Raw genomic sequence first — 19,249 nt, 5'->3', positions numbered from 1 at the left:
AGACACTCAGCAAACCTCCAAGGAAGCCTCTTTGGAATTGGAGAAAATTGGCCCAGGAATACCGGAAATAATGTGAAACGGCCTCAAAAGTCCACTCGCTCATTCAGAAAATATTCCACCCCAATTCTATGCCAAGAGCCTTGTTAGGCACTGAGTATTCAGTGTGAAAGGCAGCATTCCTTTCCTCACCAGCTCACAGCCCAGTGAGGGGTACAGGGGCAAGTCCTACCATTCAGTGAGGTGGTTAGAGGGAAGTTTTGGGAACAAAAGAGCCCATAGTTGGGGCTGCTAACCCAGAGCTCAGAGAAGGTTCCCCAGAGGGGACAGCAAAAGAGCAGGCTTAGCAGGGACCCAGAACAGTTGACCCACAGAGGAGGAAGAATGACTGTGCTCCAGGTGGAGGGAGCACCACTCACAGTGACCCGGATCACGCAAGGGCAAAAGGCACCCTCGAATTCTGGGAATCCTTTGTGATGTCAACAGATGTCTATGGGCCTCCCACATCATAGTAATTTTCCCTTTAATAATCTCTTGCTTGATAAAAGCACATGATGCCCTCTTCTTCCCAAAACGCCTATTAGGAATTTGACAACAGTTTTACATGAACTCATCTCTTATCCCAACAGTGTCTACAGGCATTTGCATTTGAAAAATATTTACTGTTCTTTTAAATGAACTCGTGTATTTTATTTCCAACAGGATCTACTGACATTTTCACTTGAGAAAGATCTACCTCATTTATGTACAAAGCTTAACTGTTTTTCATCAGGAACAGTCTGTTCATGCATACACTGATGATGTTCTTACAATAACTGCCAGCTCAGCCCAAACCCCCCAAGGTCTGTGATTTACATTTAGCCCTGGAGTAAGGGGCAGCGGCAGCATCTGAAACTGGGGAGGTGGCCAGAGCTCGGCTTCATCATCCGGATTAAGGGAAGGGATGGCGTTGTTGGAGGGTTTGAAGCATGGACAGCCGCAAATGGTTTTCTCAGCAATGTGGCCAGCATGGGGGATGAAGGCGAGGCCAGAGGCCAGAGACAGGTCACGGGGATGTTCTGAACTAAATAATAGCACTAAAGAAAGAGAAAGAAGCAGATTTGAAAAATATTAAAAGGTAGAATTGGTTGGATTTAGCAACTTCCCAGGTGGCTCAATGATAAAGAATCCTCCTGCAATGCTAGAGACACAGGTGATGCAGGTTTGATCCCTGGGTCGGGAAGATCCCCTGGAGGAGGAAATGGCAACCCACTCCAGTGTTCTTGCCTGGAAAATTCCATGGACAGAGGAACCTGGTGGGTTATAATTCATACAGTTGCAAAGAGTCTAACACAACTTAGCAACTGAGCTTGCATGCAGCAATTCCAGACCTGGGACCTGGAAGAGAAGACCCAGATGACTCTCAGCTTTCTGGCTTAGGTAATCTGATAGATGGTAGGACCAGCCCAGAGATTACAAAGTCAGAGATTTGAGGCGATCTTGATTTTGGACGCAATGACTTTTGAAGTTCCTTTGGGACTGTTAAGCAGAGATATGTAAATCCGAAGAAAGATGCAGGCTTCAGATACAGATTTGGGTAGCATCAGTGTGCAGATAGTAATTCAAGTCCTGTGTGTGGGTAACAGTATCCAGTGGAAATATGTAATATGGAAAGCAGAGAGGTCCAAGGACCAAGCACAAGGAACCCCAGCATCTGAGAGGCAAGTGTAAGGGAATAGTCCCCCTGAAAAGGAAATGATATGCAAAAATGAAGGAGAAAAACAGGAAGAGGGAGACACCCAGACAGACAGGCTGCTACCATGAGAGCCAAGTGAAGAGAGTTTTAGGAGAGGAGCCATGAAACTCGCCGTGTCACAGTACAAGGACCAAAAAGTTCACCTACCCGGCGTGACAATGAAAAGAATAACAACAGAAAACACTGTCTCCCACTTAATGGCTCACTATGCTTTCAAAGCACTTTAACATTTATATTTCATTTCAATTCGTTCTACAGCCCATATAGCCTGTCTTCTCACAGATGCAAAACCGCAGGAAGTGTGATGAAGAGATTTGCCACCGCCATCTAGGAAGTTAGTGGTCGGCTCCTGGAGTTAGAGATCAGTCCAGAATCTAGGTCATGCTCCCTGGTTCTGCTCACACCTGAGTCAGCTTTTTAACCAACCAATAAACCTGGTGGCTCAGACAGTAAAGAATACGCTGTCTTCACCAGAGAAGGTTATAGAAAGTTCTTGCATTCTGATGAGGTCAACACTGCCCTTTATATCTTGATTCTCACACCCCTGCATCTTCCAGATGCAAGCCTGGCTCTCCATGCAGGAGATCCCTGTTTGTTCATTCATTCCTCAGTCACACCAGCAAGAGAGGGGGGCTGCCCCTGGCCCATCAGATCTGGATCAGGCCAGAACCAGTCCATATCAGGCTGGGCCTGGAGCTGCCACTCCGCCCAGTTCTTCCTGGGAGCAATTTACATTGCACTTACCTCAGGGAGTTCACGGCTCTACTGAGCAGGGTGTCTGATCATGAATCTCTAAACCCATCTGTTGTTCAGAGCACAGAAGGAATGCTAAACCAAGACCTCGTATCAGTCTCTACAGTTTTACTCTCTTCACAGCTCAGATGATACCACTGCAATGTCACCACACTGGATGCTGGGCAAGTCCCAAAGACAATTGACACTATCATGTTGATTTTCTAAAAGTGACTTGCAGCCTTTATTTACAGCCAGTGGCCTGGTTCTGGCCTTTTCTACTTACCCAAAGAGCTGAGCTTCAGTCTGGGTGCATGGCTTCCCAAGTCACATCAGAAACAGCTGGGAGCTTGTCTGGATTCTGTACCACAGACCCCAGATGGGTGATGAGCCCTTTGCTGTCTAAGTCCTTCTCAGGGCCGAAGATGACTGACACACAGGAGGGATGAAAGCAAACAGGATAGGTGAACTGGGGTCACAGTGCCTGCTTTATCACTTACTTCATGGTGTCCCTAAAGTGGAAACATCCTTTAAATATTAGACATGGAAACTCATGCTCAGATTAGAGGAAGGTAGGTGGTTACGTAGCCACTGTCCTCCTTTAGAACTGCCGGAGACAAGTGTTTGTGCACAATGTCAGTTCTCTCATCTCTCAAGTAAACTAATGAAGATGCAGTTAAATAGGAACTTCTGAAGCCATCTTCAGCCTGTGTGTTATTTGACACTTCAGGTAGAAAAGTCCAGTTCAGTTCAGTTCAGTTCAGTTCAATTGCTCAGTCGTGTCCGACTCTTTCTGACCCCATGGACTGCATGCAGCACGCCAGGCTTCCCTGTCCATCACCAACTCCCGGAGTTTACTCAAACTCATGTCCATTGAGTCGGTGATGCCATGCAACCATCTAATACTCTGTCATCCCCTTCTCCTCCCACCTTCAATCTTTCCCAGCATCAGGGTCTTTTCAAATGAGTCAGCTCTTCGCATTAGGTGGCCAAAGTACTGGAGTTTCAGCTTTAGCACCAGTTCTTCCAATGAATATTCAGGACTGATTTCTTTTAGGATAGGTTGGTTAGATCTCCTTGCAGTCCAAGGGACTCTCAAGAGACTTCTTCAACACCACCAACTGGACTGCTATTGTGGTTTTAAAACAATAGGCACCAGACACTTCCTCTTCTGCCTCAGAGACTTTTTATTTGCCTGAATAAATGATGCGTCTCCGGAACAGGACTACCTCTGTTCAAATCCTGGCTCCCAGGACTACAAGCTGTAAGGCCTTGGGCAAGTCACTTAACCACACTAGGGGGAATGGGACGGGGACCATCTCTTCCTCAGAGCATTGCTGGGGTGTTCGCGTGTGTTGTTTGAGTGAAGCACCAGCTGAGACACTGGGCAGAGCTGGTGTCAGTGAGTGGTCACTAGCCGGGCACGGTCAGCAGACAGGGGCAAGCTGAGGCTGCCAGGCTCCGCTGCCGTGGCTTCCTTTCAAGGCAATAACAAGTCCCGTGCTGTCTCTCCTCCCCATAGGTCAGTGCAGCTGAACGGCCAGCCCCTGGTGATGGTGGACGATGGGACCCTCCCAGAACTGAAGCCCCGCCCCCTGCGGGCCGGCCGGACATTGGTCATCCCTCCAGTCACCATGGGCTTTTATGTGGTCAAGAACGTCAACGCTTTGGCCTGCCGCTACCGATAAATCCCCTTTCACTCACAAGTCACCAGCAGGCCTGCCAGACTACTTTCCACTCTTCTGCCCTAATGGTATCAGTATTTTTTCAGGCATCTTCTGAGCAACCAACCAGTCTCTGCCAGCCCATCCTGCTGGAATCAACACTGGCACTCTCTCCAAAGAGACACATACCCTAGCATGAGCTTAGCCTAGGTAGGTCACTCCCTCCTCAAGGGAAGAGGTGGACATCACCGGTACCTGTGTTAGCACGAAGGCGTGTGTAAAGCTGTGTGCAGCCTTGTACATGCACCATGAGAACAAGCCGACGGTGCATGCCCAGAACAGATACAAGAACTCCCCACATCCTGCTCACATAGCAGTGTAACTACAGACCTTGGCCTGTGGCTGCTGCCCTCAGCAGATGAGGAAGGAGAAAACCCTGTGGACCTTCGGCAGCCCAGTGCTGCCTAACTCCTTTCCTTTATCTGTTCCCTGCTGTTGCCTTGGGTTTTATATCACCTCTCCTCCCATGGTGGGGGAAGTGGGTGAGTCAGTGCTGGCCTGCTGGGCGAGCTGTTTATGTAATTTCCCGGCTGATGTATGAGTGTGTGCATCTGGGTTTCTGACAGTGGCATCAATCACTAGCTATTCCTCTGGGAAGCGGGTGCTTCTAAAGTAAAATTGCAATCATACTCCAGATTTTGTAAGAAGGTTCTATTCCTTTGTGAATCCAGGTTCCCCCAGGGTTGGGACGGGAGTCAGGTAACAGTATTCACTGAGTGGAGAGCAATGTATTAGGCACCACAGAAAGCAATCATAATCTGTCATGTGGCTGCGAGGGAGAGTTTTAGAAAGAGAAAGCACACCCATCCACCAAACACAGACACAGACACACACACACACACACACACACACACATCCCCCAACTGAACAAAGAAAGTAGTTAGACCTATCTCAACTTTGAGAGAATATTAAGGGCTTGATAGGATAAGCCCTTAATGGTTTGGTAGACCAAAACCATCTTTAAAAAAGGTACAAATCAAAGGTCATCAGAGCTGTAAGATACAACTGAATCTAACAACTTTCCCCTGCTTCCCAAGTAGCTGAGTGCTCTCAAAGGCTTATATTAGGCAGAAAACTAATGTGCTCATAAAAGATGACCGGGTCCATGCTCTCCAAGACCAGCTTATTTGAGCACTGAAAAACACTTTCAGGTCACCACGTTGGGGAAGGGAGATCTGGAGGCTGAGGTCTGGTGGAGGAACGGGAGATGGAAGACCCTCTGGGTTGGGCAGTGGGGAGTGAAGTGGTTTAAATTTCATGATGAGGACCTTCTGTATGGTTCAAGAAGTTTGTGTGGGTCTTTGCAAACAAGTTACAACTGAAATGACTTTCTTTTCTGTGAATGTGATTTTCTTTTGCAGGATAAATGACACAAAGGATTTTTTTTTAAGGAGGAGGTATTAGACAATGTTATAGGATTCCAGTGGACAGAGATACAACTTCTGCTGATGTGGAAGGATAGAAATTGAGGAGGGGTCAAGGTGGCTGAGGCCAGAGGCTGCAGAGACTGCCTGAGGAAGAGTTAAGGAGCAGGGCCAAGTCTTCAGAGTGAATGATTAAGGAAGATTAGACAAGAGAGGAGGGAGCAGACTCTCAGCATGGAGAGCTGGAAATTGGGAGAGGGAGTGGAATTAGTTTCAACATGCTTATTATTAGGTAAGGAGGAACAGCACCAGGAGGTGTGAAGTGGGAAAGGGGAGACCGAGGACCAGGCTGGACCCGGTTAGGGCTGGTGTTGGCTGAGTGGTGGCTCAGGGCATCCCACTGATGTTTCAGATGTGGGAGCAGGAGAGAGAGAAGTCCCAACACTGGGGGTAGAAAGGCAGGGAAGAAGCAGCCAAGAAAAGTGAAGAAAAAGGAGAAGAGGCGTAAGAGACAAAGAGGTTGTTTCCCCCAGTTTAAAAAACTTGGTGCAAATATCACAGTCTTTTCTTTAATATATACTGGTGCAGGTACAGCTGCAAGCCCTCATAATAACAGGAGTGACCAGAGGTCCCTGTGGGCCAGTCCTGAGCTAGTTTGCTTTACTAACACAGCAGCCCTTCAGGGAGATACTATTCATATCTCCAGTTTTCCTATGAGGCCTGGAGTGGGCCTGTAGCTGCCCAGGGTCACCCAGGGAGTGGGTTGCTGAGCTCAGAATAGTCCAGAGTCTGTTCATTTAAGCACCCAGCTCAGTGGCTTTCTGATTCACAGACTTACCTCTCGCTTTTCATAGGTTCCACTAAATCAGTACAGCCAGGACCTCTGAAGCTCCACTCAGGCACACTTTCTGTAAATAAGTGTTGATTTTTCACTAAGACTCTAAATATTGCAGGATACAGGCAGTCTCTGCTTATTTTGTCTTTATATATTAAATATTGCTCCTAAATTTTGGTTTGGGTTTTTTTCTTCTTTTTTAATTAATAAAAAGGGAGGAGGGAATCAACAGAGTTTATCTTTGGAGTCCTGCAATGCTAACTTTGCAACTGCCTCCGGGAAGAAGTATTTGCATAGTTCAAAATATACCAAGAAACTCACTATAACATCACATTCCATAGGGATTTTAGTGCAGGGCATCTGTCCTGGCTTTCTCATTTAGGAGTGAAGGGTAATTACTAAATCACTAGGGATCCTCCTAATAAGGGATTTTCCTACCACACTCACCGCAAAAGACAGATTGTGGCAGAACTCAGCATCACCCTGCACGTTGACAGTTTGCACCCAGCTTGCCAGGCTGGGCCCGAGGACAAAACAGCTCATCTACCAGCTTCCTCCCATCATTTTTTTCCTTCCCAAACAAGACATGGCCAAGACAGTCTTTTAAGACCTAAGAGCCGTTTTATTTTAAACCAAAGAATGGGCTTGCACAAATGCTTATTAGAAAGCATAATAATGTATAATGAGAAGTTTGTGCCTTTTGCTGAGATAATTTTCCACCCCCCTCTCCTGCCTCTAGGAATGATTTTCTTTCTCCTTTCTTATCACAAAGGCTCAGAATAAATTCTCATTGTTCCTTGAAGAGAAAGTATCAATTCTTATAGTGCCCTGAAAAAGCTGCAAGTGTGCGATATTAATGTTATTTCCAGCTGGAGACAAGCTGGAGAACACCAGACCTGCGCTCCAGTGATCCTGTGCCCGGGACCCCCAGAACCGCCATTCCCGAGGCCCACTCGCCCTCTGTAGCCCTAGCCACCCACCCACCCCCCCCCCAGTGAAAGCAGTCCCTGGACAGATGAGCCCCAGCCCTGCACCCTCCAACATGGCAGAGGGTGTCGGCAGGTTCTGCCTGAGAGGCCTCCCCCACTCTGGCTCTCAACAGCAAGGACCCTCAGCAGTGGGGAGGATCCCCCAGGCCTGTGAACTGCTGAGCGGCCATGGGGGCCGGGCCAACCCAGCACTTGCACGTTCACCCTGCTACCTGTACCCAAGGCCCCTGTATGTGGGGTGGATGCAGCTGCAGGATTCACTTTGGAGACGCAGTGAGAGCAGCTTCACACTGGTAAACAAAATGGAAAGTGTTTCATCTCCGCAAAAGCCAAGGCGAACCAGATGGGTCACTCCGACCATAAAAACAATGGGACACAGAAAGACTCTAAACTTTTGAATTATCAATAGAGCAAACAAAAATAATAGAGCTGTGTATTGGAGAAGGCAAGGGAAGAGGGGGCGTAAACACGTCCCTGTCTCCAACCTCAGCACCACTGCCCACTGCTCTTTTCCACTACCTTCTATCCAGTTCCACAGCCTCACCTCTGCCAGCCACTCTATCCCCTATCCAGAGCCCAGGGAAATCCATTGTACTGAAAGGGAATTACGTTTTGATTGTAGAATAGTTCACACGGTCTTTTCTTAAGAAGTACCAGAATTACAAGTAAGATGGTAAGGAATACTCAAAGAGAGGCAGTTATTATAAAGCCAAAGAGTATTAAAATCACTGCCTCTGAGTTCCACTAGCAGTCTCTGTAACTGCTATGCCCACTCCTGGTGGTGGTGACTAGTTAGGGTGTTTGGAAGGACCAGAGTGGCATAACTAGGACTTGAACCCAGATCGGTCAGAGTCCAAATTCTGCTCTCATTGTACTCTGCTCACTCTTGCTGGACTGGCTGTGGCCAACTTCCTCTCAAAAGGAAGTTTTTTTTCTCTGCTGCCCACAGTCAGCTCTCTTAAGGTCCTTTGTGTGTCCACCCAGAACACTGGTGGTGCCTTCGCCCAGAGAGTCGATCTCGGGGCGTGGAGGAGCTGACCAGTAGCTCTGCTGAGTGGCGAGTTGAAGTGTGACCAACCTTGGATGTAGAATTTTGAATCCATGCTCACCTTGGCCCTCCTGATGTGCTCTTCTATCTTTTCTGGAGAACAATTTAAAGGGCCACTTCTGCCACTGCTACCCAACCGCATGTGATGGCTTGGTATACTGAAGTCGTGGAGGTTAAGTGGCAGAGCTAGTCAGCACCTACACAGGTACTGCCTCTGAGCACTGCTCCTCCCCACCACCCAGAGCTTTGGAAGTTTCTCTTCATCTTCCCAGACTAAATAATAAATGCAGTAACTATAGCCCTCGGAGCAGTATTTGCAAATATCACTGTAAAAAAAAAAAGCCAAAATACACCAAACCAGCTGCTTTGGCATCCACTTCCTTCTAAACACCAGAGTAGCCCCAGGAGCCCAGGAAGCATTAGGGGGGAGCTGAGCAAATTCCACAGGACTGGTTTGAGGGTGCATCCCGCTGCCCTGGGCATCCCGCAGAGAAATGGGCCTTCTGTACAGACCACGTCACGCGTGCTATTTTCTAATTACTATTCATGAAAATTCTCTCAAATGCTTTTCTACTTGTAAATGTCATATAGTAAATTATACTTTTGGAAGAAGCAAGAAGAAGTCTTAGTTTTATTCATCTGGAAATAACAAAATAAGTGCAGGGACACCTCCCAGGGAAATGTTCTCTGTGTAGGGGATTTGAACAGGGGTTAATATTTTCTTCCAGGGAACAGATTATATTAAGGTTTGTATGAGCCTAGTAATGGCAGAGAGTTTGATTCCACAAGGTAGTTTATATTTTGAGGTAATGCTTTGTAAGTAATAAAATGTGGCTACTCTAACTTTCTGTTCTCAGGGTCTCAGGGTGTTCTGTGGGGAAAGGGAGGCCGCTATTGTTCACGCTGCACCTTGACCTGAAGACTGATTGCTGATGAACTCAGATATGCTGGGGATCTCTGGTTTCATGCTGTGCTACCTTCTTCCTCTACTTTTTTCCCCATAAATATTGCTTCATGCACTCCAAGTGGAAATTCAATTTTATTATTCCAATTAGATGTCATTGACTATGTTAAAGCAACTGTTAGCTGCAAACAGGTAAACCCTAACCTGTCAGAGGCCTAACACAATTAAAGTTTATTTCTTGCTAATAGATCACGTAAAGTTCAGTTGGTGGCAATGGATAAAGTGGGCAGTGTTTCTCTTCTCTGTAGTCCTTTAGGGATCCAGATTGACATAGGCTCTGTCATTTTCACTTGACCTCCAAGGTCGCTATGGCATCAGTATGCAGTTGGAAGTCAAGGAAAGAGAGTATGCAGATCATATGAGAGTATTATGAGGGGTCTCACCTGGCATAAACTCCTCCCCATCAATTCTTTAGGTCATAAGTCAGTCATATAGTCCCATTGAATGGGGGTCTAGAAAATGAAGTCCCTGACTGGGCAGCCACTTCCCCACAACAATTATGTTTTGTTCCTATAGATTGGTTGAATGTCTATGTCCCTCCAGAATTCACAGGCTGAAATCTAATCCCCAACATGATAGTACTTGGAGGAGGGGCCTCTGGGAAGTGATTAGCTCATAAGGATGGAGCCCTCATGAATGGGAGTATAAAAGAGACCCAACAGGGCCCCTCTGCCCCTTCCACCATGTGAGGACATATCCAAAGAACACAGCCTATGAACCAGGAAGTAGGCTCTCACCAGACACTGAATCTGCCAGAACCTTGGTCTTGGACTTCCCAGCCTCCAGAACTATGAGGAATAAACTTCAGTTGTTTACAAGCCACCCAGTCTATGGTATTTTTGTTATAGCAGCCTGAATGTACTAAAACATTTGTGAAAAAAAGAGCACAAAACTTCGATGGACAGCTAGGAGGCCAAAGAATAAATCAACAATATTGGGTCCTTCCAGGTGATTTGCCATCAAGTGAGTATTATACACTATGTGTGGTGCTATCTAAATTCAAAGGATTTTTTTTTAAACATACTTCATAATGACCTCAAGGAGCTTTCTCTTCCATCTCCCCCATTCCTTAAATCCCTCTTCTAGTATTTGGCTGAATTTTAGCAGAAAATACTTTGTGTTGTCCCACTGCCATCCAGTTAGGCTACTGGATACTGTGGCCATTATCTCCTAGACACATCAAAAATACCATTTAGAGCCTCAAGTAGCAAAGTGGTTAACGGTTCACTGGCGAGTCATAGAGGCCTCAGCTATAGCCAAGATGGGTACCCATACCTGGAGATCCCGCTGATTGAATCCATCTGAGGAGAGCAGGAACTTGAAGAAGGCTGCTCTGACAGAGACCTTGATTCTAGTCCCAGCTCTCTACCAACTGACTGTGAGATGCCAGATAAGTGACTCAGCCTCTCTGGACTCAAGTGTCCTTCTCTGTAAAATGAGGACTTTGGGTAAGTGAACCCTAGGGTCACCTGAAACTCCGCATTTCCAAGCCTATGTTAGATGGTCCCTGTTCTAGCTGCTCTTGTCTTCCTGTATAATTTCATACATATTACATATGAGGAGAAAACAGTAAAATATACATACATATATATATACACTCAATTCACATATTAACTAAATCTTTTTGAGAGTTTTCAAAACTAGCCTTAAAATTTTTGACACTATTTCTACATATATGCAAAGTACTTCTCAGGATGCATGCATGCGAAGTTCAACACAACACATTTTGATGGTGGTTTCTTTTTTTCTGAAGATATTGTCATGATTTTTCTTTGCATTAATTACGTGACTTCTTCCATCCAATTTCTTCCAAGCAGTGATTTAGTGCAAATTTAATGTAGATGAAGCATGCCCCAAGGTACACTCACCTTGTTACTAGTTTTTAAAAGAAAAAGATTGACCTCACTTTTAGAAATTAGTTAAGTCAAACTTTAAGACACGTGCATGGAATTACTACAGCAGCACCTGATGGAGCATAGTAGAATTTTATCACGGTGTGAACCTAATGTCCTGGAATTCAATTATAGGTGGCACAGGCAGGAGGTGGGAAATTGGAGGGACAAAGAAAGGAAAGAAGCGGGGGGAAACAAAAGAATGGATAATCACAAAAATGCTAAGGGAGATGCAGGGAAGAATGAAGAGCAACATAAAGGACAAATATATGGGGAAATCTAAATATAAAACAATAGCAATGTCTCATAAGATTTAATATAGAGAGAATTAAAAATGCATTATAGTAGTAGCATACATATTGAAAGCAGGTAAATGGAAATTATTCTAATATTCTTTTACTTTTGAGGAAGAGGTAAAAGTACCAATTTATATTAAACTTTGATAAGTCAAGGATGCATATTTTAATCTCCAGGGTAACCACTAAAAGAATATTAAAAGAGGAATTACTTCTAAGTGAATGGTGAGGGAAGTGGGGAATCATAATTAAAAATACTTGATCTAAAATCAAGAAAGAAGAAAAAGACAATGAAGAACAGGTGGGACTAATAGAAAGCAAACTGTAAAATGATGAATTTAAACGCAAAATTATTTGTAATGTTATTGTCAATAGAACAAATGCTCCAATTAAAAAACAAAAGTTTTCAGATGAGATAAGAAACAAAGTTCAACTAAATGCTGTTTGAAAAAAATATCTAAAATATAAAAAGGTAAAACAATTAAGGAAAAGCTATATCATGCAACGAAAGGTAATTAGCTACATTGATATGAAACAACAAATGCTTTTGGAAAACAAAAAGCAGTGTTAATAATAGGGACATTTCATAAAGGAAGAAATTTGATTTAACAGTAAAAATACTAAATTTGCATGCACCTAATCCCCTGGAGAAGGAAATGGCAACCCACTCCAGTGTTCTTGCCTGGAAAATCCCATGGACAGAGGAGGCTGACGGGCTACAGCCCACTAGGGTTGCAAAGAGTCGGACACAATCGAGCAACTAAGCACAATGAAGCATTCTATGTAAAGTAAAACCTCACAGAAATAATAGGAGAAACAGACAAATCCACAATTATAATAGATTTTTTTATGTCTCAGAAAATACAATGAACAAATTTCACCTAACTAATATATATAGAACGTGGAGCTAACAAATGAATACAGAATAATTTTTTCAAGAGTACATGGAAACATTTACAAAACTTTAACTACATGCTATGACATAAAGTTTCAAAAAAAATTCAGAGAATGGTAACATATAAAATATTTCTCTGATAACAATGAATTACAGGTAGAAATTTTTTTAAAAAGATAACTGGAATACCTACCTATGCTTGTGATTTAAGAAACAAATCTATAATAATCCATAAATCAAAAAAATCAGAAATCACAATAAAAAGAAAATATTTCAAACTCAGTGGAAAATACTACATATTGTACTTTGCAAGAAGTTCCAACTTCTGTTAATTAACATTTGCATTTTATCAGACTGACCCTTTTGCCAACAGCAATTCTAAACTCTCCACAAGATACCAAAAAACCCCAGAAAACCACACACACACACACACACACACACACACACACACACACACACAGCTCTTTGAAGGCAATAGGGAACAGCTGAATGTCTAAAAGCAGGCATAAACTGCAGGAGCCATGACACTTGAATGACAGAAATCACACAGGGTAGGAACCACATTCATCTGGCTTTTCCCCTAAAGGAATTCCACCACTTCACAACAAAAAGGGAATTGAAGTTAAGCAGAAAGCAGCTGTATATTAGACTGTGGAGTAAGAAACTGGTTTTCAGGAATGACTGAGCAGCTGAAAATGGAAGGGAGTAGAAAAAGGAGAAACAATGAAAATGAAAGACGCTCAATTGTGTCTGACTCTTTGCGACCCTATGGACTGTAGGAATTCTCGGCCAGAATACTGGAGTGGGTAGCCTTTCCCTTCTGCAGGGGATCTTCCCAATCCAGGGATCGAACCCCAGTCCCACATTCAGGCAGATTCTTTACCAGCTGAGCCACCAGTGAGGCCCAAGAATACTGGAGTGGGTAGCCTAGCCCTTCTCAGTGGATCTTCCCAAACCAGGAATCGAACCAGGATCTCCTACATTGCAGGTGGATTCTTTACCAGCTGAGCTACCAGGTAAGCCCTGGAGAAGCAATGGGAGAAGCCCAAAAACGCTGGTGCCAAGTGCCCTCAAATATTTGACTGATTTCTGAACTGTGTATGTGCAGAGTGGGATGCCAAAACTCTAGCAGAAAAAGAGCCAGAAGACTGAGAGCAGCAGAGATAGAAACTGCTGCTCAGTGCTGGGGAGAGAGTCTGAGTTCAAGTCCTACCAAGTTAGGGGAACTTGGTAAACACGTCAGACTTCCCAGTAAAACCCCCAAAAGGCCACACCTTAAGAGTAAGGATCACACCCTCTTAGGACTAAGGAAGAAAATGAAATATGCCATTCTAACAAAGCCTAAGATCAAGCCTCTACAATCAAAATGAACTACCATTGATTCAACTGCCTCATAGACCAAAACTCAACACCTCAGTGGAAGATAACAGAATTCAGAGTCTTTTCAACGCATCCCTTACAATGTCTAGTATAAAATATAAAGTTAATAGACACACAAAGAAGCAGGAATATGTGATTCACAGTCAGTAATAGTGTTGTGTTGAGCGATATTGGAGCCTGAGGCAACAGGAAAAATCATAAGTAATGATCATGTTTCTGTTTGAAATTTTGATATTTTATTCATCATGTGTTTTATATTAATTTTGACTTTTAAAGACATTAATTCATATAGTATGTATCTTGATTACCAATTTTTGACATCCCTTTAAATTTTGCATTCATGTTGAGTATCACATTCTCACCCGAATCCTAGTCCTGAAGCCAGCAAAGGAGAGAATACAGAACCATAAAAATACCAATAGATTTCTTGAAAAGGCATAAAAAGATGAAAGAAGAAACAAAGAACAGACAGGACAAGTAGAAAACAAATAACAAGATAACAGACTCATAAACTTAAACCATGTTAGTAACCACAGTAAGTTGGCTTAACATACAATCTGACAGTTTAGTCTGGCAGAGATTGTCAGTCTGGATAAAAAATTAGATCTAACTATATGCTGGCTACCAAAATACACACGTTAGATATGAAAACAGAAGTATGTTAAATGTGAAGGGATGGAAATTTACATATGTAGGAGATGGAAAGGGACTTCCCTGGTGGCTTAGCAGTAAAAAGTCTACCTGCAAAGCAGGAGACCCAGGTTTGATCCCTGGGTCGGGAAGATCCCCTGGAGGAGGGCATGGCAACTCGCCCCAGTATTCTTGCCTGGAGAATCCCATGGACAGAGCCTGATGGGCTACAGCCCATGGGTCACAAAGAGTCACAACTGAAACAACTGAGGAAAGCACAGGGGAGGTAAAATTTCCCCCCAACCCTCTGAAGATTTCTGGCTGGGACTGACATAAATGGATTAACAGGAGAAAGGCATACAGCTTTTATTTAGTAGTTTTTTCACATGCACATGGAAGCTCCCACAAGGAAAATGAAGACCCAGAGGAGTGGCAGGGTCAGTGTGCTAATATACTAGGTTCAACAGAGTGTGGCAATTGTGAAAAAGTAACTAAACTATTTGAGGAGACTAAAGAAAGTTAAGAATTTTTTTTTAACAAAGTCTGTTTGTACAGATTTCTCTCCGCCTGGACTCCTCATTTCTGGAGACAAGGATGTTTCTTTTCTCTTGATAGGAGGAGGGTGTCTTTCACACAGGAATTTAGTTTCACGCCCTGTTTCAGGAAGACAAGGGAAGTGCATCTTCTGTTTTTTCGAGTGCCTTTAGCTCAAAATAATCAATATACCAAAATGGCATGTCGTGAACTTTACATGCCATGTTAACACTAATCAAAAGAAAGCTGTGATAGCTATACTATTCTCAGACAAAGTAGATTTAGTGCAACAAATATTACCAGAGATAAAAGATAATTTCATAATAGTATAGGAGTTAGCACATTGATAATAATGTACTAACATAATTATTAGAACATAATAATTATAAACTGAAAGTCGCTCAGTCGTGTCTGACTCTTTGTGACCCCATGGACTGTACAGTCCATGGAATTTTCTAGACCAAAATACTGGAGTAGGTAGCCCTTCCCTTGCAGGCAGATTCTTTACCAGCTGAGCCACAAGGGAAGCCCAAGAATACTGGAGTGGATAGCCTATCCCTTCTCCAGTGGATCTTCCTGACCCAGGAATTGAACCAGGGTCTCCTGCATTGCAGGCAGATTCTTTACCAACTAAGCTATCATAATGCTCTCATAAATGTAATAATAATAATGATAAACACTTATGCATCAAATAACAGAGCTTCAAAATAGTATGAAACAAAAGATGACATAACTACAGGGAGAAATAGACAAATCCACAACTATGATTAGAGTTCAAAACCACTCACTCAATATTTGATACAGTAAGTTCACAGAACACCATTAAGAATATAGAAAACTTGAATACTGCTATCAGTCAACTTAATCTATTTAACATTTATAGATCCCTCAACCCAGCAAAACAAGAAACCATATTCTTTTCAAGTATACATGGAACATTAACCAAGACAAACCATATGCTAGACCATCAATAAACGTCTTGATAAAAGTATTGAAATCACACAGAGTATATTATCTTATGAAAGTGAATTGAAATAGAAACCAATAACAGAAAGATACATGGAAAACCTCCAAATATTTGGAAATTAATAACACTTTTAAATAACTCATTGGTGAAAAAAATCAAAACAAAAATTAGAAAGCATTTTGAACTAATGAGAAATGAAAAGACAACATATCAAAAGTTGTGGAGGCTGAGAAAGCAGTACATTGGGGGAAATTTATAGCAGTAAACTCTTTAGTTATAAAAATAAAACCTCTCAGATCAATGGTCCAGTTTCTACCTTAAGAAACTATTTTTAAAAAATAGCAAATTAAATCCAAAGTAAACAAAAGAAAGAGTAAATATCAACACAGAAATTGGTGAAATAAAACCCAGACAACCAATGAAAACTGATGAAACCAATAGCTGTTTTCTTCTAGAAAAATCAGTAAAATCCTTAGTGTGACCTGAATCCTTCTAAATTTATTGAACAGGATAGAGCCCATAAATATATCCACACATGTATGGTCATCTGATTTGAGACAAATGTGTCAAAGTTAATTCAGTGATGAAAAGATATTTTTTCAGCAAACGATGCTAGAAAAACTGCATATTTGCAAAAACAAAAAACCAAACCCTTCCTTTACACCACCTACAAAAATCAATCCAAAATGGATCATTGACCTAAATGCAAATCCTGAAACTAAAAAACTTCTGGAAGAAAACACAGGATAAAATCTCTGTTACCCTAGCTTCAGTTCAGTTGCTCAATCGTGTCCGACTCTTTGCGACCCCATAGACTGCAGCATGCCAGACCTCCCCGTCCATCACCAACTCCCAGAGTCTACTCAAACTCATGTCCATTGTGTCAGTGATGCCATCCAACCATCTCATCCTCTGTCATCCCCTTCTCCTCCTGCCTTCAATCTTTCCCAGCATCAGGGTCTTTTCAAATGAGTCAGATCTTCGCATCAGGTGGCCAAAGTATTGGAGTTTCAGCTCAACATCATTCCTTCCAAAGAATATTCAGGACTAATTTCCTTTAGAATGGACTGGTTGGAGCTCCTTGCTGTCCAAGGGACTCTTAAGAGTCTTCTCCAACACCACAGTTCAAAAGCATCAATTCTTTGGCACTCAGCTTTCTTTATAGTCCAACTCTCACATCCATACATGACTATTGGAAAAACCATAGCTTTGACCGTATAGACCTTTGTTGGCAAAGTAATGCCTCTGCTTTTTAATAAGCTGTCTAGCTTGGTTATAACTTTTCTTCCAAGGATCTAGAGTCTTTAATTTCATGGCTGAAGTTTACCACCTGCAGTGATTTTGGAGCCCCCAAAATAAAATCTGTCACTGTTTCCACTATTTCCCCATCTATTTGCCATGAAGTGATGGGACTGGATGCCATGATCTTAGTTTTCTGAATGTTGAGTTTTAAGCCAACTTTTTCCACTCTCCTCTTTCACTTTCATCAAGAGGCTCTTAAGTTCTTCGCTTTCTGCCGTAAGGGTGGTGTCATCTGCATATCTGAGGTTATTAATATTTCTCCCGGCAATCTTGATTCCAGCTTGTGCTTCTTCCAGTCCAGCATTTCTCATGATGTATTCTGCATATAAGTTGAATAAGTAGGGTGACAATATATAGCTTTGACGTACTCCTTTCCCGATTTGGAACCAGTCTGTTGTTCCATGTCCAGTTCTAACCTGAATACAGGTTAACCTGAATACAGATTTCTCAGGAGGCAGGTCAGGTGGTCTGGTATGCCCATCTCTTTAAGAATTTTCCACAGTTTACTGTGATCCACACAGTCAAAGGCTTTGGCATAGTTAATTAAGTAGTAGATGCTTTTCTGGACCCTAGCTTAGGTGAAGACTTTTTAAATAGGACACAAAAAAGCACAAAGATTTCTGTTCTTCAAAAGTCACCATAAAGGGAACAAAAAAACAAAAAGACAGATTGGCTAAAACAAGTAAATAAATAATGATAATAATGCAAAACAGATACCTGATAGTTTGTATCTAAAAAAAGAAATCATAGAAATAATAACAAAAATGATCCAATTTAAAAATGAGCAAATGATTTGAATGCTTCACCAGAGAAGAGATACAGATGGCATATAAGCACATGAAAAGGTCACTGTCATTAGTCCATTTTCCAGGAAAATGGAAATCAAAACCACAATGAGATACCACTGTATACCTACTTGAATGACTAACATTAGAAAAGGGCAATATCAAGTGCTAAGGAGGCTAGATAGCAACTAAACTCTTAGTCTTGCTAGACGGAATGTAAAATGGTGCACACACTTTTGGAAACAGTTCAGCAGGATAATATAAACATACACTTACTATACAGCCCAGCCACCCCACTCCTAGGTATTTACCCATGTAAAATAGAAATTTATCTTGACACCAAAACTTGGACAAAATACAAATGTTAGTAGATAAACTGAATTACAGCAAAATTAAAAATTTTTGTGCCACAAGTGATAACATTAAGAAAGTGAAGCGACAAACCACATAACAAGAGGACATTTTTGCAAATCTTATACCTAAAAAAGGTACTTGAGTGCAGAATATATAAAAGACACTTAGGACTAGATAGTAAAAGGACAATATCATAACAGGCCAAGAATTTGCATAAACATTTCCCCAAGAAAATAGCCAAAAATGACATGAAAATATGCTAAATATCAAAATTAGTCTCAGCATTAAATCTAAATCACAATGAGCTATCAGTTCACACCCACTGAAAAGTTAAAACAAAAGTCATTCAGTCCTGTGTCTGACTATTTGGGACCCCATGGACTGTAGCCTGCCAGGCTCCATGGAATTCTCCAGGCCAGAATACAGGAGCAGGTAGCTGCTCCCTTCTCCAGGGGATCCAATCCATGAATCAAACAGGGATCTCCTGCATTGCAGGTGGATTCTTTACCAGCTGAGCTACCAGAGATGGCTAAATTAAAATAGACAATAACAGGTGTTGGTGAAGATGCGGACAAACTAGGATGCTGATATGCGGCTGGTGGGAATGAAAACTACTAGTAGCAGAAGTAAGTAAACAGCAGCACATTCATTTGCTGGAATTTATTCAGACATTGAAATTCATGCTCAGGAAATGTCTGACAGAGAGAAATATGAGTGAAAAGAGCAGGATATAGAGGGCGCTGCCAGAACGACCTCAACTATGGGCTGCAGAGAGAGATGCCTGCAGCGGGGCTATGTACTGTAAATGGAGAACTGGAAGATCTGG

At 42.6% G+C, this 19,249-nt stretch overlaps 1 protein-coding gene across 1 annotated transcript in view; it reads left to right on the top strand.

Moving 5' to 3' along the window:
- HPSE2 (heparanase 2 (inactive)) overlaps nt 1-6,447 on the top strand; it is a 663,548-nt gene extending 657,101 nt beyond the window's left edge. Inside the window, exon 12 of the mRNA XM_065920070.1 lies at nt 3,987-6,447. Coding sequence (XP_065776142.1) covers nt 3,987-4,152 — 166 coding nt within the window. The 3' untranslated portion in view covers nt 4,153-6,447. The remainder of the gene's footprint in view (nt 1-3,986) is intronic.
- The last annotated feature ends 12,802 nt before the right edge of the window (nt 6,448-19,249 follow it).

The sequence above is a fragment of the Muntiacus reevesi genome, chromosome 2, assembly GCF_963930625.1.
Source record: "Muntiacus reevesi chromosome 2, mMunRee1.1, whole genome shotgun sequence".
Lineage (NCBI taxonomy): Eukaryota > Metazoa > Chordata > Mammalia > Artiodactyla > Cervidae > Muntiacus > Muntiacus reevesi.
This window is presented reverse-complemented; position numbering and strand designations above follow the sequence as displayed.